This window comes from Cydia splendana, chromosome 20 (assembly GCF_910591565.1).
Source record: "Cydia splendana chromosome 20, ilCydSple1.2, whole genome shotgun sequence".
NCBI classification, from domain to species: domain Eukaryota; kingdom Metazoa; phylum Arthropoda; class Insecta; order Lepidoptera; family Tortricidae; genus Cydia; species Cydia splendana.
The window spans coordinates 10,607,118-10,633,481 of NC_085979.1; the positions used below are offsets into that span (position 1 = coordinate 10,607,118).

Below are 26,364 nucleotides of genomic sequence, written 5' to 3' on the forward strand. Positions count from 1 at the left end.
CAACGGCAATCTAAAGCCACCAACTCAGCCAGATTCAACAGCAACCGCCGCTGTCATGGCAACTTATCAAGAAGCTCTTCAAGAATATAATAAGACGGATAGTGCAGCTATGCTTATTTTGATGGCTAATATGTCAGACGTTACTCTTCAAAAAGTTATGAGATTAACCAGTGCGAAACAAATTTGGGATGAGCTACACACCCTATTTGATGGCACGTCTGAGGATAAAAGCTATAATTTATGCTACAGTTTCTTCAGCTATCGCAAGGATCCCCTTCACGACATGTCAATGCACATATCTAAGCTGAAAAATATATGGCATGAACTCAAGGTCGAACTACAGAAGGACAAGCATGAACTTCCAGAAATCTTACTTCTTTGCAAGATTCTAGAAACGCTCCCCGACGATAGTTACTTCCCGTTCAAGTCAAGCTGGATGCTTATGTCTAAAAAGGATCGTAACATAGAAAATTTGACAGCTCAAATCTGCAGTTACGAAAGGTCTTTGACAAATAAAGAATCTGAGACTTCTGAAGCACAAGCACTAGTCGCACTCCACTACACACGCAAAACAAAGAAGAAATGCGGGTATTGTAAACTTTTCGGACATAATGTCAAACAATGTCGCAAATGGATTTCGGATGGCAAACCTCCCAAAGTTAAACCATCGACAAGCGAAGCTATGAATACAAACTTGAACCTTACTCTAATGCAAGTTGAGATCAACGGAACAGTAACAACCTTAGTAGATCCTGAGAATTGGTATGTCGACAACGGAGCTACAGGTCACGTAACCTGTCAAAGTGACGTATTCTCCAGCTTTCAACATTTCAATAATGATCAAACAGTTACATCTGCGAACGGATCCAAGAATAAAGCTATTGGAAAAGGAACAGTTGACTTACTAGCGAACGTCCATGGTCGCCAAGAACGAATCCAACTATGCGATGTCTGGTACGTTCCTGAAATTAAACGAAACCTATTTTCTGTACTTGCTGCTCAAGATAAACTTGAGAATAGTGTCTTCACATCTGAAAGAGAATCCTGTCAATTAATACATGATGAAAAGGTGAAACTGATTGGAACACGAATCAAAAATGGAGGACTCTATAAGTTGAAAGTTACTGTATCGAATGAAACTCCAGAATTGAACACCGTGTCAACAGAAAACACTTTACAACTATATCACGAAAGATTTGCTCATCAGAACAAAAGACACGTTAAACAGTTAATTGAAAAGGAACTTGGCATCAAAGTTAAACTTGATTCTGAATTATGCACTGGATGCGTCTACGGAAAAGCACATAGACATAAATTTGGAACAAGACAACAAGCTAATGCACCAGGTGAGATTATACATACTGACGTATGTGGCCCTTTTCCAAATTCATTCACAAAACTACGTTATTTTGTATTGTTTAAGGACGGCTACAGCAAATATCGTCATGTTTACTTCATGAAGCATAAGTCTGAAGTTAAAGATAAGCTCGTGCAGATGATCAACGAAGCAAAAACAACTGGCCATACTATAAAAACAATACTTAGCGACAACGGTGGTGAATTTAAAAATGAAGCAGTTGAGAAAATACTTCAATCTCATGGTATCCAACACCGATTGACAATGCCTTATACACCTGAGCAAAATGGATCTAGCGAAAGAGAAAATCGCACCCTGGTAGAAGCTGCTCGCACTATGATGCACGCTCACGAGGAACTTCCAGTTGCCTGTTGGTCAGAGCTCGTCAATACGGCTGCTTACATCCTAAACAGAACCGGACCAACTTCTCAAGAAGGAAAATCACCATTCGAACTCTGGTTTGGAAAGAAACCTGCCATAAAACATTTAAGAGTCATTGGGACAGAATGTTTTGCACACGTTCCTAAACAAAAGCGAACAAAGATGTCCAAGAAAGCCCAAAAATGTATTTTAATTGGCTATGAAGGTGATGATGGCTATCGGTTGCTGAGTTTCAACAAAAATAAAGAACCAACTCTAATCAGGTCGAGAGACGTAACCTTTAACGAATCTATAATCAGATCTGTTGGATTAGAATCAGATGCTCCCGATGCAGATGAGCAAGATCCTACTACTGAAATAGAGATTCACTTCCCAAAGACTAAAGAAAATCATCCAATCTTTGATGCAAGGGAGGATATAGAACAAGATGACGAAGTATCTTCTGGTATGCCTCAAATTTTAAATGATTTACCTTGTCAACAAGAGGAATATCCCGTACAAAGGTATGATACTCCTGAACCTGATGGATGTGATCCTGTAGAAAGGTACGATACCCCTGAACCTGATGGATGTCGAATCAACTACTCTGATGAAGACCATGAAGATAATGATGATCACGATGAAATTCCTGAAGTGAGAATTCTCAGAGATAGATCTAAACTAAACCCTCCAGTTCGATATGATGACTTTATCATGTCAGCTATAGTTGAAGATTCAGATGAGCCCAAAACTTATAAAGAAGCCATGAAGAGTCCTCAGAAAGCTGAATGGAGAAAAGCTATGGAAAGCGAGGTGAAATCCTTAAATTCTAACAAGACGTGGATTTTGGTAGACCAACCTAAAGATAGAAAACTAATCTCTTGTAAATGGGTCTTTAAAAAGAAAACTAATGCCGATGGAAGTCTTGACAAATATAAAGCCCGACTCGTAGCGAGAGGCTATACACAAGAAAAAGGATTAGACTACGACGAAACTTTCAGTCCTGTTGCTAGGATGGCGACCATACGCTCAATTTTAAGTATTGCAGCAAATGAAAGTCTTTCTCTCACACAATTCGATGTAGCCACTGCATTCCTAAATGGTTCATTAAGTGAAGATATCTACATGCACCAACCAGAAGGTTATAATGATGGCACAAATCGAGTTTGTAAATTGAAGAAAAGTTTATACGGTCTCAAACAAGCACCAAGATGCTGGAACAAATGCATTGTTGACTACTTGAAATCAATTGGATTTAAGCAATGTGACATGGAACCCTGTTTGTTTATTCGGAACAGAAACGGAAACAAAATAATAATGGGACTCTATGTTGATGATGGCTTGATCGCCTCTACTAACCAGAAGGAATCTGAAAAATTTCTAAATGAACTGAAGAGAAAATTCAAGATTACAACAAAACCAGCTTCTTATTTTCTTGGATTAGAGATCATAAATGAAAAGGATGGTTCCATAAAGGTTTCTCAGAAACACTACGTAAACAAACTTTTAGAAAAGTTTGGCATGAGTGATTGCAAGGCTGTCAGCACTCCAATCATAAAGGAAGTACAGTCAGATATGGAAAAAGACCATGATGTCAGATTTCCTTATCGAGAAGCTGTCGGTGCACTGGCATACCTAATGACAGGAACCAGACCAGACATATTATATGCCATAAGTGTTGTTTCCAGAACATTAGCGAATCCATCTCATGAAGATGTCCTGAAAGTAAAACGCATTTTTCGTTACCTTAAAGGAACTATGGATTCAGTTATTGTCTATAAGAAAGGACACAAACCCGGAGTGTTGGAATGTTACAGTGACTCTGATCACGGAGGAGATTTCACTTCTGGACGCTCCACTTCAGGCATACTTTGCCTATACGCAGGAGGCGCTATATCGTGGGCAAGTCGCAGACAGACATCAGTCGCGATCTCAAGCACTGAAGCAGAAATAGTCGCCGCAAGCGAAGCAGCCCGAGAAATAGTCTGGCTACAACGACTATTCCAGGAAATCACCACTTTAAGTGCAATTCCTACATTGCAGGTAGATAATGACGCTGCAATAAAACTGGCTCAGAATCCTGAACTTCATAGAAGAACGAAGCATATTGCCATAAGACATTTTTATGTCAGAGAGCTAGTTTCCTCGAATGAACTAAATATAAAGTATGTTCCAACAGAATACCAATGTGCGGACATACTGACCAAACCAGTTTCTAAGCCAAGAATGGCATTAATCTGTGGCATTATTGGATTAAATTAACCTATAACGTTTAACAAAAAGGGAGGATGTTAAAGGTTTTGATAAACTCCATAGTGAATTGTACATGTAGGCCACATGATTACCTTTATTATTTTTCTATATGTCACTCTTGTCAAAATAAATAATCGATCCACATTAACAAAACTAACCTTTTTAGATGTTCTTTTTGTATGTATTATTTTAAACTATAACTTTAGTGTTTATAGTAAACTTTAAAATCACTTACGAAAGTACTCAATTCATACCTATGTGCAGATAGGATATGTATGCAATTAAAATCCAAAGTCCAGGATTAACTGGGGTATATAAGAAACGTGCATGAATAAAATTATTCATTTTATATAAACTGAAGCCTAAGACAACTATTTTGCTCTGAATATTTACATAAAGTGTTGGAAACAAGAATCTTTATGATGGAAAAATTATAATTCCCAGTATCGAATGTTTATTGCGTTCCGTTTCAAACTATTGTTACTGGCTATATGACATAAGTCGATAAGAAAAAAAAAGACAAATGTCAAATTATAAAATGTAACCTAGAAATCTCGGGAAATGTTTATAAGATTGAACTTATTTATTTTAACTAAATAATTACTTCATGTAAACGTTTTTATTATTAAGTGTTTTGTTCTATTGCCGCCTGAGATGGGTGCTTTAGCGACAAAAGCCCTACGTCCCTTAAAATCATTCAACATTGAAAATCGAGCACATCGGGTAATATCTAAAGAAAAACCAACGCCGGCCCCGAGATATGCGGCTAATCTGGAGGATCTGAAGCGGGCTATGGAGTCTGACCCTAATCTAGATGAGAAACTTGACAAAAAAGATCCAGGGCTCGACACAAGATTGAAGAATGTTTATGTAACTTCTCATGGGAAGCCAGAAGACGACATTACTCGAGAGAAACAGAACCCGACCAGGCCATTACCCCAAGACCGTGGCCTAGTTGAAGACTTCGATTACGGCTTCAAAGAACCAGAGAGAGTTAAATATGGATGCACAACACTCAGAAACGCTGTAGAGTTCATTTCCGCGCATCAAATTGATCCTAAAGAAGTCACAGCAGCTAAAATAGCGCTCCAATACAAACTGAAGGAGGAAGATGTACAGAATATACTTAAATACTTTAAAACTTATGAAGTTTATCTGCCAGAAACAAAGAAATCAGCAGCCATGTTTGCTGGCCCCGCCACTTTAAGGAAACAGTTGTATAAAGAAGATATAAAAGAGATTGAAGGAGAGGTTGAGAAGAAACCTGATAAAGAGAGCAGCTTCTTTAAATATGAGATAGAAAATGAAAACAAGGGCAGATAATTTACATAGAGTAATTCATTTTGTTGTTACAAATATTTTTGCAGGTCTCAAATATTACTGCGTACAATGTAATTAGTCCAATAATATCTCATAGACAATGAAAGACACTGTACCATTGTTTGCCATAAAGACTAAAGAGTACAGTGAAATAACAAAATACTAGATTTTCCAGTGAAAGACTGAAATTATGATTCACATAATCCCCCTTCAAATCAAGAGTGAACAGGCACCTTCTGGGCGAGCTCGCTCCATCGTAGGCCACGTCTACGCCTCGGCTAGTGTGTGGCCATGAGTAAGCCCATTCATAATAAAAAAAACAGTTGCACTTTGTCTACAGTTTAAGAGCAACTTGCACCATCCCACTAACCCAGGGTTAACCGGTTAAACTGTTAACCCAGTGTCAAATCATACTTGTAACCATGGTAACTCCAGGTTTAAGCGGTTAACCCTGGGTTAGAGGTATGGTGCAAGTGGCGCTAAGGGAAATACAACCCAATAGGGGTTATACTCACCAAGCCATTACCAGTGGTAACAACTGAGATTTTTTTCCCACTTGTCAGGGCCGTCTTAAACTATGCTGGGGCTGTTGGGCACATAAGAATTTGGGGCCTTTTTGGAAAGTTAAGAAAGCGAATTAAACTAACATTTTTCTACTATGATCTTCTATTTTTTTTATAGGTAATCAAATATAATGTCAGTGTCTGTTCTTCGGCCCTGTATGAACTTATGTTAAAGACGGTGCTGCCACTTGTACCCAGATGTTACCACCAAGTTGGTTTGGTGCTGTTACAGTAAATTTACATAAACATTAAGGATATGCGGCGCGCAGCTATCGTGAACGCTATTCATGCACTGTGTTTCCAAATGGAGACTCTCCAACACATATCCTGTGGGTGAAAGAAAATACATGAGTTCATCTGTAAAATTATCTTAATTCCACACAACATTACCAAATTAAAGGCAAATTAACCTGTGTTCTGTAGTTGTCGCTTAACTTCAAACTCGGGTAAATCCATTGGACCCTCTCGGCAAATATCTACCCTATTACCTTTTCTTAATACCTAAAGCGCATAATCTGACCGATTTACCCGAGTTTGAAGATAAGCGACTCAGTTATCAAGTACTATACTTTATTCTGTGAATATATGTGCTCTTATAGAAAATATAATTATAGAACAAAGAGTTTTAGATCGTTGTAAATATGACTCATATAATATGTTTGTTGCTACTTGCTTCTGTAAAATAATTTATAAAACTAATGTGATTTAGATTTAGTCAAATAATAAAATAGTTTTGTTTTCCAAAAACATTTTATTATAAACCAAGACCTTTAGTTTCTATGTTTTACCACACCTCGGACACTGGCGATCAAATGTATGAAACAAACGCGTTCCTACGCTCACAGTCTAAGCTCGTGTAGGTGAACGCGTACCATGCTTGTGTGAGTGAGATAAGACGTGCTAGGGTTCCCGCCATTTTGTTGTCAAGTTCGATGACCTCAATGACTCAAAACTCATTGCGGGAATTAGGAAGAAATAAGAATCGTATTATGCTGTAAGGTGGGTATCTAAGCTCGATTTATACAATAGTTTCCTATTTTGAATCAGTATAAACGAAGTAACAAAATCTTTGTAAGGAAATTCAGGCCACCAAAATATTACGTAAGTTGAAAACATGATTTTTTGTTCATATAGATATTGTGTTGTTTTCAGTGTGATCTGATAGGTTTTGTAAATATTTGAATATTTTACGTGGCCTCCGCTCTGCGCACCGCGTCGTCGCGTCCTTGCCAGCCGGTAACTGTGAGGTAAGGTAACCGAGAGCGGGTGGGCGGCACTTTCAACGGGAGGCAGGGAGTGTCCATACTGTACGTTAGTACTCTTTATTATACTGTGGTTTTACTAATTCATATCTGGGAGAATGAACTTTGCTCGGAAAACATATAAATAATAAAAAATGCGCGTTTTCCCAGAGATAAATCCTAGCTAGATCGTTTTTTCTCCCTCGAAAACTCCGATATAGCAAATTTTATCGAAATTGTTAGAGACGTTTCCAAGATCCCCGAAACATATAAATAAATATACAAGAATTGCTCGTTTAAAAGGTATAAAATAATTACGTAGACGTCTTTAACCCTTTACCAGGCAAAGGGTGATACGCCACCCACATAGTAGATTCTTTACCGTAGTCAGGTTTTAGCTCCAATGTAAATGTATAGTTTAATAATTATTCGGTGTATTGTATGTGCTATGCTGTGACGCCGTGTAAAATATATTTAAATAAATAAAAAACCGGCCAAGTGCGATTCGGACGTGCGCACGAACCATTACGCAAAAAACGGCAAAAACGTTTGTTGTATGGGAGCCCCATTTAAATATTTATTTCATTCTGTTTTTAGTATTTATTTGTTCTTATAGCGGCAACAGAAATACAATATCTATGAAAATTTCAACAGCTATCACGGTTCATGAGATACAGCCTGGTGACAGACTGACGGACGGACAGACGGACAGCGTAGTCTTAGTAGATAATAGGCTCCCGTACGGAACCCTAAAAACCGACTAAATTCATTCATTATGTGTCCATGCAATTTAAAAGCTGTCTGTAGGAATATGATACTTACTAGGAGATGCATACCAGCATACATCATAGATAGAGTAACTTATAAAAAAATCAACATATTCCATAGGAGCACCATACTTGACATGACACAAAAAGGGTTAAGTAAAATGACAAATAAAATTTACTCATATCATTTATTGATAAATGAATTATTTTAATAGCATACTTACATTACACTTATAAAATTCATAACAACTTAGCTAATATGTACATTTTATGATAAGTAATAAATTGATTTAGGGCTACGACTTCTTAAAGCTTACAATTTACAATTACTGATGGTTTCTAGGCTCACTTAAGAGGCCGTCGAAATTGAAATAGTTGATGCTTAACCCTTAATTCAGTAACGTCCAAAATACTGGACATAAACTTTGGCCCTTTTTTGTATTTTTTTCTTAACCATAATCGTTGCTACTATTGAGCGCCGAGGAGGGTTAAACTCACAACCTTCCGTTGTTTTTGTTGATTTAAGGGTGGTATTCCATCTATCCAATTTCTTTGTCCAATGTGTAATGCGTCTCACATTTTGCTTTAATGAGAGAGTGAGACGCACGGACATTGGACAAAAAAATTGGACAGGTAGAATACCACCCTAAGGGACAAAGGTCGAAGTCGAAGTATTTTACAAATGGCGCCAGCCATTTTATCAGTCAATACTAGAAATAGTGTCAAATTTTTGTTTTTTTGTGGCCTGGATGCTAGCTGGCTGCCTTTAACCAAACCACATAGAACAAAAACTACAGATGTATTAGTGCATGTTTGTTTTGCATCTTATTTTCTCGGATACGTTCGTATTTGTCATGCTACTTCAGTCTTTTTGTTCCGAGACTGGCTGAAATAGCAAGACACGTTCGTACGTTTCCGTAAAAATACGATGGAAAATAATTCAACAAACGAGTCAGTTAAGCGAGGGTCTCCGGAGGCGGCGGCGCCATGCAGTTTCCGTCGGGGTACCGTTTCTTGAAGGCCGCGATCAGCTCGGGGTCCACGAGACGAACTCCATCCACTTGGTTGCCTAGTGTTATCCTGCACAAACAAGTTTTTATTATGTTTCTTGAAATGAACTTGAAATTGTGATTTTCGAAATAATCGAACTTTTCTTTCTTTACCTGGCTATAAAAAAAAAGTTTGATTATCTCGAAAACGACGAAACTTTCACTGGACAGCCGGCCTAGCCAAGGTTACAATCGCTATCGCTTCGACAACGAAAAGCATTATGTCTCTCTATCACTCTTCCATACTAGTGCGATAGTGACAGTTGCGTTTCGATCGCTACGGAGCGTAAGCGATTGGCATCTTGGCTACGCGGCCTGGACTTAGAAGTCCATTTTCTGGACCAGCCTAAGGTGTCGGTGGTTAGAAGGTTGTCCATTAAGGGGCTCCCCCACGCCAATGACCTTCGATCTGAATCCCTTAGTTTTGTTAATGTTTTTTGTAGCTTATTATATTAACAGCAACGGCTTTAAGCAATATAGTTTCCCATATTTACTTCAAAGTTCATTGTCTGCGAGATATTTGGCATCAAAGTTGAACAATTTTAGGCTAAAAAACTGGTTTTCTGGCCATAACTTTTGTGTTATTTAGATTAAAATTAAAACCCTGGACACATTTTTCGAGACGTCAAAGACGAACCCAAATATGTAGTACTTGTAAGATCCTTTACTGCAAACTAGATACGAAAAAAGTGTTATTTAGACAATATTTAATTAAATTCATAAAAAAATAAGTATTCATCTTTTTTCAAAATCCGGTGGACAAAACTGGAGATAAAAGATTGAATAACCGATAACCGTTTGTCTTATAATTCTATCTGTAGTGTAAAAAAAGGAGATACGGTTCAAAACTTGTCAAAAATTGATGAAAGCCTCGGGTAGCCAGGACACCCGGTATAAGCAATATTGCACGTTGGAGGTTCTGCCATATTATGGGCTAAATCATGGAGTTAAAGGACCCCGCAGCAGACATAGGGCAAATAAAAGTGGTTTCAGTCAAATCTCACGAAATTTTAGTATGATGTAATTTCTTGGCTCTCGATTATTTTTTTGTATAGGCACTATTCTCTCAGAAGCTTACTTTCAGAAATAATAGACACTTCACACCAATAAGTAGGTGCTGCCCACTACAGATTACGCACACTCCCTTGGGCGTTGTATATGTATGGTCTTCTGACTTTTGGTCAAAATCGTAAACCTGAACTTGACTCACCAGTTAGGTTGCACGTTGTGTGGTCGCCCGAACAGCTCGATTTTTCTAGTACCGGGACTTAGCCTCTCTGTAACACAAGTAAAAATTTTAAAAACGATTTCTTTTTCATTACATAGTTACCTTTAGTTTCACTGAGAATATTTGTAAACGTATAATAGTAGTTTTTCTACTCGTCGACTGTAATTCTTGAATTAAGATTTCTTATACCAAACTGCAATTGGGTATTTTTAATGTATGGGCTCCCAACTCAACTATAATATTCATTTCGATACAGTTTAGTCAACTATAATGAAATTGACCAATCACAGCTCGCCGCGATCAAGAGGACGAAACAAAACCATAGCTCAAAATAATTATTTATTTTAGGTTGTATAGTAGAAACAATTGTGCTTTAAAGCAATCGGTGGTAAAGCCCCTTCATAATAATGGACCTAAGACGGATATAGAAAACTATAGGCCAGTTACATTGATATCTGTGTTCGCAAAAATCTATGAGAAAGTGATGTTTAACAGATTATTAAATTTTTTGGAACGCTATGATATAATTACAGAAGAGCAGCATGGTTTTCGCAAATCGAGATGTACTACATTGGCGACATTTAAACTTGTAAAACATGTATTAAATGCAATCGATAATAAGATTCCTGTAACAGTTTTGTTTTTAGACATGAGCAAAGCTTTCGATTTTGTTTGTCATAAACGCATGGCGATTAAACTATACAGATACGGTATACGTGGGCCTGCTCTTGATTGGATTAAGACATACCTCAGTGACAGAAATCAATGTGTCGAGACCCTAAAATATGGCCAAAAATCTAAAACTCTAAATTCTTACAAGTCATCTTTAATGTATAATAATTATGGAGTACCGCAAGGCAGTATTTTGGGACCCCTGCTATTCTTATTATACATAAACGATTTGCCAAAATGCTTGCCCAGTCATGATTGTCTACTGTACGCAGATGATACATCTATTATTGTAAAGTGTAAAAATGTATCAACTTATAACGATGACTTAAATACAGCACTGATAAGCACTGTAGAATGGTTTAAACGAAATAACTTAAAAGTAAATGTAAATAAGTCTACTTATATTCAGTTCAGTACAGCAAGAGGCAACACACAGAAACTGCATATAACTTTAGATAATGAGCCTGTAAAAGAAGTGCAAAATACAAAGTTTTTAGGCATAATTATTGACAGTCACTGTAATTGGATGGAACATGCTGCTAATGTACGATCCAAACTAAATAGTTTTATTTTTGCACTTAGACGAATTAGCCAAACTGTTTCGACCCAAGCAGCGCTACTTGCTTATAATGGCTACGTAAATTCTCTCTTACGATATGGACTTGTAGTTTGGGGAAACTGTATTGAAAAAGACGCAATATTTATAACACAGAAGCGTTGTATAAGAGCCATATTTGCCATACACTATAAGGGCTCATGTCGTACTCATTTTATAGAAAATAACATACTCACTTTTCCTAGCATGTACATTTTCGAAGTGTGTGTTTTTGTACACAAGTATAAATACTTGTTTGTGGAGTTCCAAACAATGGGCCCACGCGCGACAAGGACACAATATAAGTTTACTTTACATAAACCTTCTGTTAATTTGGCACTTTCCTCAAGAAACTCGTATATTATGTGTATTCGTATTTATAATAAATTACCTGACATTTTTAATGAATAATAATTTGAATATATTTAAATCACAAGTCCATGCTTGGCTAATACAGAGATGTTTTTATAGTATTAATGAATTTTTAAATAATGATTTAATGGGATTAGATTGTGTATGACTTTGACTTTATTTGTATTTTATTTTATTTCGTTTTGTTATTGCATGAGTTGTTAATAAGACTTTAAGATTGTGATTTATGATTGTATTAATACTCGACATCATTTGTTATGTAGGTAACATAGGAAATATTTGTTTGTACACCTGTAAAGGTAGAGTCTTGGTGAGTCCGTGAAATATTGTTACAATAGTAATTACTGGCAATGTAACCCATTTCTCACAAGCAATAAAGATTATGATTATGATAAGTCAGAAACGCGCATATGACACCCTTAATATAGCAACATCCATAGACTACGAAAACCACTTAGCGTTGCTTGTTAGTCTCCATAGGCTACGGTGGCCGAAATCGAGAAAACAACTGTCTAAAAATTGAATTTAGCGCGGAGCAAGTACCAGGGCCTCATGAGTTTCAAGAAGGTGTCGTTGACCAGCCCGCTGGGGCGCGTACCAGTATGAAAGTATCGCGGCTGCTCGCTTATCTTAGCTTTTGGTTTGGTTTGTTTGTATGATTCTACTAGTTTAAAATATTATTTTTGTTGACGCGTAGAAAAAGTATTGTATACAATAGTGATATAATCAAGCTTTTCAATCTCGTACCTTACTTAGACAACTCAGCAAGCTTCGTTGTCTAAACACGGTACTGAAAAACTCTCTATTATATCACGATTGTATAAAATACTATTATGTGACTGCTACATAATGAGAGGCATTAAAATACGAGTGTGGGTTTAAGAAACGAACGTTAGTGAGTGTCTTAATAGGATCACACGAGTGTTTTAATGCCTAATTATGCACAGTTACATACACTACTTTATCTAAACACATACTTAAAACTAATAACTAAAAGATAAACTGTACGTCAAATGGCGGTGAATGAAAACTTTTTTCACGCATGTCACACATCCGTAGTTTTTTTAAATTCCTAGATGAAAGAATGAAGTACCTATTCTCATGTCACTCGAGATCAAATATCGTGCGGTTTATATTTAAAAAACATACTATACTTGGTCAAGCAAATCTTGTCAGTAGTAAAAGGCGGCAAATTTGAAAAATGTAGGCGCAAAGGGATATCGTCCCATAGAAAATTTGAATTTCGCGCCTTTTTTTACTGACAAGATTTGCTTGACCGTCTATAAATTGACGTTTCGTATCGATAACTGTTTTAATATCTATGGATACTAGAATAGAGACCTTCTTGAGTTTTGACTGCTGTTCCAAATTTAAACTCATAACCTACAAAAATCTATAACGTTATGTTATGTACATTAGGCCAAGCGCGCACCACGACTTTTTGTCGCGCGATAATTTAGTCGCAGAAATGTAACGTATGTGTTTATATGACAGTGCGCGCATATGCGACAAAAAAATCGCAGCGATTTTAAAATTGTGATTTGTCACATTTTTCCGCGACTACTCGCGACGCGATTGTCGCAAAGTGAATTGCAGCATACGGAGTTGTATGGCCCCGCGCGCACTGCGATAATAAAATCGCACCCGGACCTCAGTCGGCATTTCGCTCTTCGAGCGTCAACATGTCGGAATGAGAAATGAGACGCTAGATGTTGACCATTTAATTATGGAAATAGACGGGGATCACCTTTGTGTTTTAAAAATGCTCAATGTCATACAGCGATCGCATATTAAAGACACGTTTCATGACAAACGACTGGTACGAAATCCATGTAGAGAATGAACGAATCGGCGACTTTTTCATCGCAGTGCGCGCAGTGAATTTTCTGCGATATATTACAGCGCGATTCTAAAATCGTGTCGCAAAAATTAAAATCGTGGTGCGCGCTTGGCCTTAAAGTACAAATTTTCCTACTACCACAGATAAGAAAGTTCTCATAGTAAAATTGGTTGTAATAAAGCTTGTCATTTCCTACGGTTTCTGAACGCATTATAGAGCACTCATGACATGTGTGTAGATAAACACATTTATTTTAGACCTTGGTCCATACACTGTTAGTTTAACTTAATTTCTTAAGGCCCCAGTACACAATGGGCCATCGCCGGCCACTCCAAGGGACGCAGACATGCGGTAGAATGAGATAGCAATACCACTTGCTCCCTCTAACGCATAAATGCGTCCCTTGGAGTGGCCGGCGATGGCCCATTGTGTACTGGGGGTCTGGGGCCTTAAAGCACCCAAAAAAAATCGTACACGTACGTAGACGGGTGGATTTCAAAATCCTGCGAAAACTTATGGTTCGGTCTTTATAAAAAAAACTATTAGGATGTGCGAGTTGCAACTTTTTTATATGTTTTTAAGAACTATTATCTTAATGTTCCTTCAATTACCATCTCCAATAACTTAATAGTTTTTTTTATATAAAATGTTTTATGTGTCTAAAATCATCACCGTCTACCGGAAAAATCTGAACTTTTTTGTTTGCAGTGAAAATTATATGAAATGAAATTAAATTAATGAAAAATATTTATTTCGAGCAACTATGGACTCATACAGATTTGTTAGTAGACTTACGTTCCTAATGTTAGTACCTAATTAACTATTACAATATATATACACTGCTGGAAACATGCATTTCGCAGCAGTGTCTCATATACGGGCAGTCAAGTCTGTCCGCTGTCACACACAGGATAGGGTTGGGGCTGGCCCGCACCCGGCGCACCAGGGATGTGCATCGTTTGCGCATAATCGCATAAAAGCAGTCCACGCGTGCTTCTGCGAACATCCCTGATTATAGCATACCTATCGTACGATTGCGATTTTTCTTTTACGTTTATCTTTTCCATGTTGTTGTTTAACACATGAAAAAATATGCAATAATTACTTCACCGAGAAAGTACATCTAATTTTTTTTTTAATTTTGTCACGAATATTCGTCAACACCGTCATGGTAATGTCAATGTGAGCTTATCTCCGTGTAGGACCAACGAAATACCGCTAAAGGTCCTTGCCCTATTTTTCACTTTAGTATAAAATGCAAAAAATTATTTCACTATAAAGTCACATCATTGAATCGTGAGAAATATTACGAACAAATTTGTAAAACGTAGTTTGTCACAACAGAGCATCATCACCGTTATGCTTTGGTTTAAAAAAGTTACAAATGATATATTAAAAGTAATTACTGAAATGAATGGCAAACTACATGAAGTTTATTGTATAGCATAGACATTAACTACTATTATTCGTATTCTAGAAATAAAAACAAGAAACTCTCAAATCGTCAACACCATACCCATCATCACCGGGAAAAAATGACGACCGGTGATGATTTCATGTGTATGGTGATGACGGTTCTCAGAAACTTTTCTAGTTATTTTGCTATATTTCATTACGAAATTAAGCTGTATGTTTGAAAAATGTTCTCTATGTCTTCTAACACTATATAATGTCTACCTTATAAATGTAGAATAAATGTAGAAGAAGATATGACTATTTCTTTCACACTAGAGTATGGTTAGGTTTTAAATAACATTTTGACTGAAGTAGGCAAAATTTAGGTCACTTAGAACTTAGAACATACAAATTATTATTTTTTATAATCTAATAATGTAAATCGTGCAACTTAGAGTCTGTAATTGCATGTAGTCGTGTTAAAACAAAGTGTTTAAACAAGCAACATATATTTATTATTTATTTCAACATATATTAAGTTTTAAGCGACCATAGGCGACGGTACTGGCTCACTATCGTAATGGCCTTATGTTTTTTGATAATATTATATTAATTGACGTATATAATTACAGCAATTAATAATTACCTAACATTTTGTAACTTATGACATGCATTACAAGTAGGGGTCTTGCAACTTATAAAACACTGATTATATATAAATGTTTAGCTATTAAACAAAATATATCTGAATTTAAAACATTATAGCTATTTATAAAGTTAATTTATAAAACAACAAAAATACAAACTTATGCAATGAATCAAATTATCAAAAAAAAGTAATATATCATAAAAATTAAGCTCATTGGTAAGCCAGCAATTTTATAATATGATATAAATACCAAGTTATGCAGTAGATAAAAGAAGATGCGGGTTTAAACTGATAATAAGAGTACAATATTGTTAATATGATTTAACATTGTAAAAACCCAAAAATATAATTAAATACATAAATTGCCTATTTCGGAATATAAATTATTTAAAATTATGGAAAAAAAATACTTGTTATATATTTATTTATATGAGTAAATGTATTTTTTATAATTTTCTAAAAATAATTTTTGTAGCTAGCCTTATGTCCAAAAACATGTTATTTGTAATGTTTATTAAAGTTCTAAAGCCTTACAATTAAAAAAAGTTGTTGTTTTTTTAATACGTTTTTAATACATATATAAATTAGTTCGCAAATCGTCATTACCGTACATGCAGTATCATCACCGTCCATAAAAGAATCATTACCATACCATGGTTGTCATCACCATCTTGCGTTTTTATTTTCCGAAAGCGATAACTTCAAATATAAGCCACAAATGATTGTATAAATACCATAAATATCCTCAATATACAGCCCCCTATTACTTTACCCAGCTAGAATCGTGTTAAATTAAACATTAAAAAAAAATATTTTTTGTGATGAAATCCACCCAGACGTACGTTGTATACGTATGAGTGCTTCAAATCTTATAAAGCCCTTGCTACACGGTCGCCGACAAGCCTTCAGACCGCGTGGCCTTGGTCTGTCCCGGACCGTGTAGACAGTTGTTTCCAACAAAATTTGACCAAAACTGACCAAGGACAGACCAAGGTCAGACGGTTAGAAGGCTTGTCGGCGACCGTGTAGCAAGGGCTTAACTTAAACTCCGTTGAAATTTAGAGTACTTCCGTAATAAGGATGATAAAGCAATATGGTGACATGGAGCTGAGCTGATCTGATAATGCAGGAAGGTAACCAAAGGAACTCCTCAGAGGAAAAACACAAACTAGTCAAGTTTAGGCTCATTACAAAGGTATTGAGTAGTACTTGATGGAAATTCAAATAAGAATAAGTAGTCAGCAACGCCTCGACGATAATGTACTACTAAAAGTCAGAAACGCGCATGTGACACCCTTAACACATTCATTGCCACCCAGCCAAACAAGACATCCGCGCCAGGTCACAACAATTTCGTCATATAAAGCAGTAGTACCACGATCCCGACTATCGGGTCGTCCGGCCTGTGAAAAAAATCATAAAATACCTGATAGTCGGGTTTTCGGCACTGAATGTGTTAAAATAGCAATATCCATAGACTACGAAGATCGCTTAGCGTTGCTTAGTCTCCATAGGCTACTGTGGTCAAAATCGAGAAAAAAAACTGTCCAAAAAACTGAATTTAACACGGAGCAAGTACCAGGGCCTCATGAGTTACGAGAAGGTGTCGTTGACCGGCCAATTGTTGGTTGGGGTGTGTACATTTTGTGTGCTCACCAATAATTCCGTATATCTCGTCGGGCTTATGGCTTGTGGCTCTGACTTCGGCGACGATGACGTCACAGTCCAGCCCGCGATTCAGGTTGTCCGGATCGCCTTTCATTCCAACCTACAACAAAAATCGGGCAAGTGCGAGTCGGACTCGCGCGCGAAGGGTTCCGTACCATATAAAAAAAAAACAAAAAAAAGCAAAAAAAAAAACGGTCACCCATCCAAGTACTGACCACTCCCGACGTTGCTTAACTTTGGTCAAAAATCACGTTTGTTGTATGGGAGCCCCATTTAAATCTTTATTTTATTCTGTTTTTAGTATTTGTTGTTATAGCGGCAACAGAAATACATCATCTGTGAAAATTTCAACTGTCTAGCTATCACGGTTCGTGAGATACAGCCTGGTGACAGACGGACGGACGGACGGACGGACGGACGGACAGCGAAGTCTTAGTAATAGGGTCCCGTTTTACCCTTTGGGTACGGAACCCTAAAAAAAGGTAGGTTAAAAAAACACAGCCAAGTGCGAGTCGGACTCGCGCAGGAAGGGTTCCGTACCATTACGCAAAAAAACACTTAAATATTTATTTTATTCTGTTTTAGTATTTGTTGTTAAAGCGGCAACAGAAATACATCATCTGTGAAAATTTCAACTGTCTAGCTATCACGAAACAGCAGGCTCAGGCATACATTTTTGCCGCGCGGTAGAAAGAGAGGGTTACGTCTTACGCTGTCTCGAGTTTATCATTTTTTCCCCACCTCAAAAATTGCACAGCGCCGCTAAAGAAATTTTCACTTCAATAATCACTTGACAATTCGCGTTGGCCTCGGCGGTCTTGGTCTCAGCCCAAACAGTCCTCATTCTAAATGAAGTGATCACACTCACTAGACAGTGCTCCTTGCCGTGGTTGAGCCAATGGCCCGTGCGTCCGGTCCGTATGATCCTCTGTAGTTGGTTGGTCTTCACCCAGATCAGTTCGTCTACGCGTTCGTAGCCCCAGAGTTTAAGGCATTCTCGACCCAGCTCCATAGCTCTGAAAGATAGAACATTGATACAATTCTGAAGACGCCTTAATATTACTAATATTAGGAATTCCGAAAGGCCCCATAACTATGTGAAAAACGGCCGCCATGTTGAAAATCTTTTCTTTTTAGTTATCGACCCCAGATTCATACACTATACCGAAGAGAATAGAGTGTATAGAGGCGGATTGTCAAAGTAAATTATGTAGCTACTGGAAATTAACTGCCACCTTTCGACAGAAGATTAAAATTGTTATAACGCCATTTGACTTTGATCCTTATTCTTTCATTTATATGTGTTAATTTGTTAAATATTGAATTTAACGCCATCTACTCGACAGTTGGCGTGTCGAAAGATGGCAGTAAATGTACTGACTACATAATTTACTTTGACAATATTCCTCTATTTCAAATTATCTTTGACTATACATACAAATTTAGTTTAGTTACATAATAGCACGCTAGATGGCGCTGATTGTTCTACTGAAAATCTTGTATCACGCTCACGCTGTAAAGATTTTTGTGATCGTGATGGGTGGTGGTGGTGATGATGAAGGATTTTTTCGTAAACAAGCTTTAATTCTGCCGTACCTGCCAGTGACCCAGAGGAATATAAGCCCCTGTCCTGCAGCTGTGGCACCCCGAGGCATCGCATTTCGTCGTCCGACATGGTGCCATAAGGCAACTCCATTAGGATATCCCACGGCGGATCCGCCATTATCACTGCGAATTTATTTGTTACCTGCCAGTGACCCAGAGGAATATAAGCCCCTTGTCCTGCAGCTGTGGCACCCCGAGGCATCGCATCTCGTCGTCCGACATGGTGCCATAAGGCAACTCCATTAGGATATCCCACGGCGGATCCGCCATTATCACTGCGAATTTATTTGTTACCTGCCAGTGACCCAGAGGAATATAAGGCCCTTGTCCTGCAGCTGTGGCACCCCGAGGCATCGCATCTCGTCGTCCGACATGGTGCCATAAGGCAACTCCATTAGGATATCCCACGGCGGATCCGCCATTATCACTGCGAATTTATTTGTTACCTGCCAGTGACCCAGAGGAATATAAGGCCCTTATCCTGCAGCTGTGGCACCCCGAGGCATCGCATCTCGTCGTCCGACATGGTTCCGTACGGCAACTCCATATGGATATCCCACGGCGGGTCCGCCATTATCACTGCGAATTTTCCTGCGAAATACAAAAATACAAAATTCTTTATTTCATAAAATATGATGCAAGGGATGGAGCAAAAATATGCCCGTGTTGGGTAACACCGCTCTTCCCTATGTAACATAATGTACTTAGGTATACAATTAAATTAAACTAAACTAATTAATTACACAAAATTAGAGTTTAACAATGTTTGTTTTCATGTTTAAAATGCGTATCATTTTAACTGTTTTTTGTCAATAACAACGTCTTCGATTACACACGATGTTACTTTAGTATATATTTACCTAGGAACGTCATGTCTAGATACCGCAAATCACACTGTATCCACTGTGGGGGCGTCAACGTCAAAACTCCGTCTGGTTTAGGCGCCACCAGCACTCCTGAAAAAAAGTTTTTTTTTTGAGTTCGAAGTCTGTAATACCTTCAATGTTAATCGAGGTCGTATTCTCTCTTTCTCAATTAAAAAGAAAGCTTAGTTACTTCTAGCTAAGCTAAATCTACTTCGAACTTTATGCTATAGGATATTTCACATTAAACGGGTTTCATATCAAAGATAATTGCACTGCTATTTGATATGTCAATAAATATACGAAATAATCTCTCTAAAAAAAACTCTATTATATTATATTGAGAGGGTTAGAGTGCATGTCAGTACACTTTTGAGCATATATGTCAGAGAACTGCTGAATTGTGCCATATATCGCCTTTAAGAGGCGTTTTATCACGCAACCTTTGACAAATAGAGCAAAGGGGTCATCCATTAATTACGTCACACGTTTAGGGGGAGGGAGGGGGTCAAGAAAATGTGACATATTGTGACATGGGGGAGGGGGGAGACACAAACTTTGTGACGTCACTTTAACTTCATCAGTAACCGATTTTTTTTTAAAATTATTTTATTCGCTGTACATTTAAATAACAAGTTTTTAAAACGATAATCGTTTTTATTCTTTTAATTTTCTTTCCTAAGCAGTTTTGGGTTATAAAATTACTAATATTTATATCGTCAAAAATATTTTGATAAAATATTAATAATACTTAGGTACTTACTTAATTCGATTTGGCGATTTCGTAGAAAAAATGTGACGTCACACTAGGGGGGAGGGGTTTGCCAAATGTGACCAAATGGGACAGGGGGGGGGGAGGGGTCAAAAAACCTAGAAATTCGTGTGACGTAATTAATGGATGACCCCAAACTAGAGTGTTACAGTACACCCGAGTGGCGTTCGGTGCAGTTCCGCCAAGGCGTCATAGAGTGCGCTGTCAAAAACAAATGAAATCCAGAACAATTGAAGTTATGCTGTCAATCAATCTTCAGTAGGGAACGATGAGAGCTAACGGGAGAAGATGACGTCTGTGGCGGTTCCTGGGTCTTGTAACGTGTGCTGATTTGTAATCAGTCTTGTCCAGTAAAGGCCGTGAGTTGGATATCGCATTTCATTGAAAGCCCTCGTCATCCACGATTGAAGGTTTTGATGTGCATCCGATTGTATGATACGCCCACGATTCCCGACATATATATTTGATAGCTACTGTTACTAAAATCTCATTACGAAAGTTGAAGATAAGCATACCATTTAGTGAATTCTTTTGTGCCGTGTCCGTGGTTTTGGACGCGGTAACGTTTGGGTCCGTGTTGTCTACCTCGTAATGGACATATCTGAAACCAAAAATAGCCTAAAGTATAGAAGAAGAAAAATGTTTGGAAGATATGAGCTCGATCATACATATTCTTTGGACTTAGCCAAGGCCATAACCAAACATGTAAATGTATCCCAATGAACCTCATGTGTAATATCATATTATATTACTAATATGTCTGATGGATGTTATAATTTAATTAAAATTGCTTGTTAGTCTCCATAGGCTATTGTGACCAAAACCGAGAAAAAAAACCGTCCAAAAACTGAATTTAGCAAGGAGCAAGTACCAGGGCCTCATGAGTTACGAGAAGGTGTCGTTGGCCGGCTTAAGACACAGTGTGCTATTGTTGGCTGGGGTGTGTACATTTTGTGTATGTTTAGATGGTTCTTCGATATATTTATGTATAACCACTAGATGGCGCTGATGTAATTTAGTCAGATATTTTTACTCACTTGCAGCTGTCCATGTGCAAGCATGTGTTGAGGAAGGAACAATCTCCGAGCGACTCCCCATATAACCATTCCAGTCGCAGAATCACAAAGTGGTAACTAAATGTCAGATGTGTCGTAACAGAGTCCACACAATGTGTCTAGAATTGTTTCGAAACAAAGTGTCGTCGCCGTGTCTACACTTTTCCGTAACAAGGTGTCGACACATTTGTGTGCACTTTGCGTGCGGTTTGCGACTAAATCTGACAGCAAATTTGTGACAGCAAATGTCAATATAAAATACCTCTTGAAAACCAAGGTTTGTCAAACTACTATTAGTGTCTCGTGTGCTCGTAATTCTAGTAAGTCATCATGGGCAATGCAAATGATAATAATCGACCGGAACCATATAAACACCCAACACCCGTCAACCTTTTACAGAAAAGTTTTTAAAGAAATTCAATAAGCTACTTAGGTCAGGCAACGAATGCTCCATAAGTTGTAGAGGGAAATGCTCGGAACACAATTTCTTCTTCTCCGTAACTCGGTTTGACAAGTTAGGAGGTGAACATATCAAAAGTCCCCGGCCGTAGCCCTTGAGCGGGGGGGGAGAGAGGGGGCTTTGAAGGTCCCATTTTCCGGTTTTTCGATTATATCTCGGAAACTATGCATCTCAGCGACATGGCCACTTATACAAAATGAAAGTTAATTTAATTTGTTACAAGTTTATTCCGTCAATTTTTTCGATATGTTGAATAGTTTTTGAGATATCCGCTCTTGAAAGTTTATTTAGGGCTCTCAATTTTATCTTGATATATATAGATATATCAAGATAAAATTGAGAGCCCTAAATAAACTTTCAAGAGCGGATATCTCAAAAACTATTCAACATATCGAAAAAATTGACGGAATAAACTTGTAACAAATTAAATTAACTTTCATTTTGTATAAGTGGCCATGTCGCTGAGATGCATAGTTTCCGAGATATAATCACTGATATAGATCAGTGAAGGTGCTAGGCCGTGTTTGGTATCGTTTTCGTATAAATCTGGGGTGCTGAATCCATTTAAGATATCACATTGACACCATTCCACAAAATAAAAATAAATCTTTTTAGGGTTCCGTACCTCAAAAGGAAAAAAACGGAACCCTTATAGGATCACTCGTGCGTCTGTATGTATGTCCGTCTGAATACACAAAATAGTTCTTTACCTATAGATGACAGGAAAACCTATTAGAAATGTGCAGTCAAGCGCGAGTCGGACTTAATGTACGGAACCCTTAATACGCGAGTCCGACTCGCACTTGGCCGGTTTTTTTGAAACTCTTCTTGACGCTTAACCGCTGAACCGATTTCGTTGAAATTTGGTATAGAAATAGTTTGCGTCCCGGAACAGGACATAGGATAGATCTTATAACCAAAATCATCTTTTGAAGGTGTGAAAAGTGGCGTGGAAATTTGTACGGGAAATCAATAACCGCTGAACCGATTTATATGAAATTTGGGATGGTCTACATCTTTGATTTAGTTAAAAATGATGAAAAAACATGACTTCAAACCTAAACTTAAACAGTATTAACTTCAAGAAGTCAATTCTGAATTCCCCCTACACCTCATTTCACACCTTTAAAGGATGATTTTTGAGATAACTTATTATATCCTGTCTCGGGACTCAAAATATATGTGTACCAAATTTAAATTAAAACTGTTCAGCAGTTTAAGCGTGAAGAGGAGTTTTAAAGAAAGTATTTTAATAAGTTTATATGGTTTTACTTCGGAATGGTGTCAATGTGATACCTTAACTAAATTTGGTACTGCGAATTTATACGAAAACGATACCAAACATGGCCTCGTAGCTTTACTGTTGTAGAAGTCAAAATAAAATTGAGAGCCCTAAATTCTTATTACTTGGCCAAACTTGTGTAAAAGGAAAAGGTAAAATAAAAGTCTTCGGCAGGAATATAAGACACAAATATATTTTTTTTTGGCGTTACTATTTCATTCATCAAATATAAACATACCTTGATTATACTATTCTAGTGAGATCCTCATAGATAAACAAAAACATTCACTTAAAAAATTACAAGGTCGAAATGTCACGGAACTTGATTCAGATTCAGATTCAGATTCAGATTCAGATTCAGATTCAGATTTATTTATTTCTCAATAGCAATACAAAATTTTCATTAATACAAACAAAAATATGCACACATAGTGAGATCGTCAAGGTAGGTACGCATTTTAAACTAATATTTACATTATTTTACAAACAGAAAAATAAAAAATAAAACATTAAAAATATAATTCAATTTCAATTACATATACAATTTGAATAATAATTAATTAATTAAGTAGTCTATTGGTACTAATGGGTACATTAATAGTTATTATTTAAGTATTCTTTAACGCTATAAAGTGTCTTGTCAAGTAGGAGCTGTTTAACTTTGCGACGAACAGTGTTAATATTTGTCTCAGTTTTTATTACTTTTGGCAGCTTGTTGTAAAGTTTCTGCCCTATTATTTTGGGACACTTTTTTGTCATTTGTAATCTGCATTTACTTTGTCTTAAGTTGTCAGGATATCTAGTCGGTCGTTTACTTACGTCACCGATACGTTCAAATTCACTTGGATTATTTCTTACATACATTATAACTTCTAGGATATATGTCGATACAGATGTTAATATTTCTAAATTTTTAAAATGTTCTCTGCAGGTATCATTATATTTTGCATTGGCCAGGATTCGAATAGCTCGTTTTTGCATTTTTAAGACACGTTCAAAGTCAGTTGAGTTTCCCCACAGTATAATCCCATAAGACAAGATTGAATGTATGTATGAAAAGTAGGCTTCTTTCAGATGATAATTTGAGATGAGGGGTTTCAATTGTTTAAGGATATATATGCCTTTCGCTAGCTTTCCACATACTGAGTTTATATGAGATTTCCATGATAATGTTGGATCTAAGTTGAAACCAAGTAGTTTCACATGCTGTACACTGTCAATGATTGTGCCGTTTGATAAAGGTATATTTATTTTATTAGCGTCAGTTTGACGAGTGTTAAATTTCATTATATTTGTCTTTTCAGAGTTTAGTTTAAGTCCATTAATTCTAAACCACCACTCCAGTTTCTGTAGGATCATGCTTATTTTATTAGTTAATTTGTCATCACATTCATCATTTACAATAATTGTCGTGTCATCTGCGTATAATATAATTTCTCCGTCTATGTCAAGTTTATCAATGTCATTTAGAAATAAGGAAAATAAGGTGTTCCCTAAAGACGATCCCTGTGGCACGCCTATTGTTGTTAATTGTGGCTGTGATCTGTAGTGCTTACCGTTTACTTTTATTTCTACAGTCTGTTGCCTTTCTGATAGGAAAGATTCTAGTAAATGTGCACTTTTGTCTCTTATGCCATATGTTTTCAGTTTAGCCAGCAGCAGGGAATGATTCACAGAGTCGAAGGCCTTCGACAGGTCTAAAAATATTCCTTGTGAGAGTAATATGTGAAAAATAAAAACTTTTATGACAAAAAAAATCTGGACACAATTTAAGAATCACCCAATTGCATCGAGGAATCATCTGTATTTTTGCTTGTTTCATTACCTCCTCGCTTCTTTTTTGTCCTTTGTATTCTGTAGCAATTTGTTAGATCTGAAAATAAAGATAACTTGCGTCGTCACGGATGTCGATTTATAGGTTTTAGGGAGTGCAGAATTCGAAAACGATGATCATTTTATAATCCAAGATGGCGGCTACGTATTTTGTCATAAAAGTGGAATCCAAAATAGTCATCATTTTCGAAATCTGCGCCCCCTAAAACCTATAAAACGATATCCATGACGACTTTTATGACATAGTGCATTGCCGCCATTTTGAAATTGAAAATGTTATCATTTTCGAAATCTGCGCCCCCTAAAACCTATAAAACGACATACATGACGACTTTTATGACATAGTGCATGGCCGCCATCTTGGAATCCAAAATAGTAATCATTTTCGAAATCTGCGCCCCCTAAAACCTATAAAACGATATCCATGACGACTTTTATGACATAGTGCATGGCCGCCATCTTGGAATCCAAAATGGTCATCATTTTCGAAATCTGCGCCCCCTAAAACCTATAAAACGACACCCATGACGACTTTTATGACATAGTGCATGGCCGCCATTTTGGATTCTAAAATGGTCATCATTTTCGAAAGCGGGACCCCCTAAAACCTATAAAACGACATCCATGACGACTTTTATGACATAGTGCATGGCCGCCATCTTGGAATCCAAAATGGTTATCATTTTCTAAATCTGCGCCCCCCAAAACCTATAAAACGACACCCATGAAGACTTTTATGACATAGTGCATGGCCGCCATTTTGGATTTCAAAATGGTCATCATTTTCTAAATCGGGGCCCCCTAAAACCTATAAAACGACATCCATGACTACTTTTATGACATAGTGCATGGCCGCCATCTTGGAATCCAAAATAGTCATCATTTTCGAAATCTGCGCCCCCTAAAACCTATAAAACGATATCCATGACGACTTTTATGACATAGTGCATGGCCGCCATCTTCGAATCCAAAATGGTCATCATTTTCGAAATCTGCGCCCCCTAAAACCTATAAAACGACACCCATGACGACTTTTATGACATAGTGCATGGCCGCCATTTTGGATTCCAAAATGGTCATCATTTTCGAAAGCGGGACCCCCTAAAACCTATAAAACGACATCCATGACGACTTTTATGACATAGTGCATGGCCGCCATCTTGGA

General features: G+C 37.3%; 2 protein-coding genes across 2 annotated transcripts in view; one reads left to right on the forward strand and one right to left on the reverse strand.

Annotated features, from left to right (window-relative positions):
- The first annotated feature begins 4,480 nt into the window (after window positions 1-4,480).
- LOC134800485 (protein NDUFAF4 homolog) lies at window positions 4,481-5,343 on the forward strand. The gene has a single exon (XM_063772951.1). It carries the CDS (start codon window positions 4,625-4,627, stop codon window positions 5,291-5,293), a length of 669 nt encoding a protein of 222 aa, XP_063629021.1. The 5' UTR covers window positions 4,481-4,624; the 3' UTR covers window positions 5,294-5,343.
- Window positions 5,344-8,472: 3,129 nt separating this feature from the next.
- Window positions 8,473-26,364, reverse strand: part of LOC134800728 (N6-adenosine-methyltransferase MT-A70-like protein) — a 35,656-nt gene continuing 17,764 nt past the window's right edge. The window contains exons 7-13 of the mRNA XM_063773250.1: window positions 21,085-21,170; window positions 19,795-19,890; window positions 19,381-19,525; window positions 18,198-18,345; window positions 17,318-17,429; window positions 10,121-10,187; window positions 8,473-8,941 (exon numbers count right to left, since the gene is read on the reverse strand). Of these exons, the coding sequence (XP_063629320.1) occupies window positions 8,818-8,941; window positions 10,121-10,187; window positions 17,318-17,429; window positions 18,198-18,345; window positions 19,381-19,525; window positions 19,795-19,890; window positions 21,085-21,170 (778 nt within the window). The 3' untranslated portion in view covers window positions 8,473-8,817. The remainder of the gene's footprint in view (window positions 8,942-10,120; window positions 10,188-17,317; window positions 17,430-18,197; window positions 18,346-19,380; window positions 19,526-19,794; window positions 19,891-21,084; window positions 21,171-26,364) is intronic.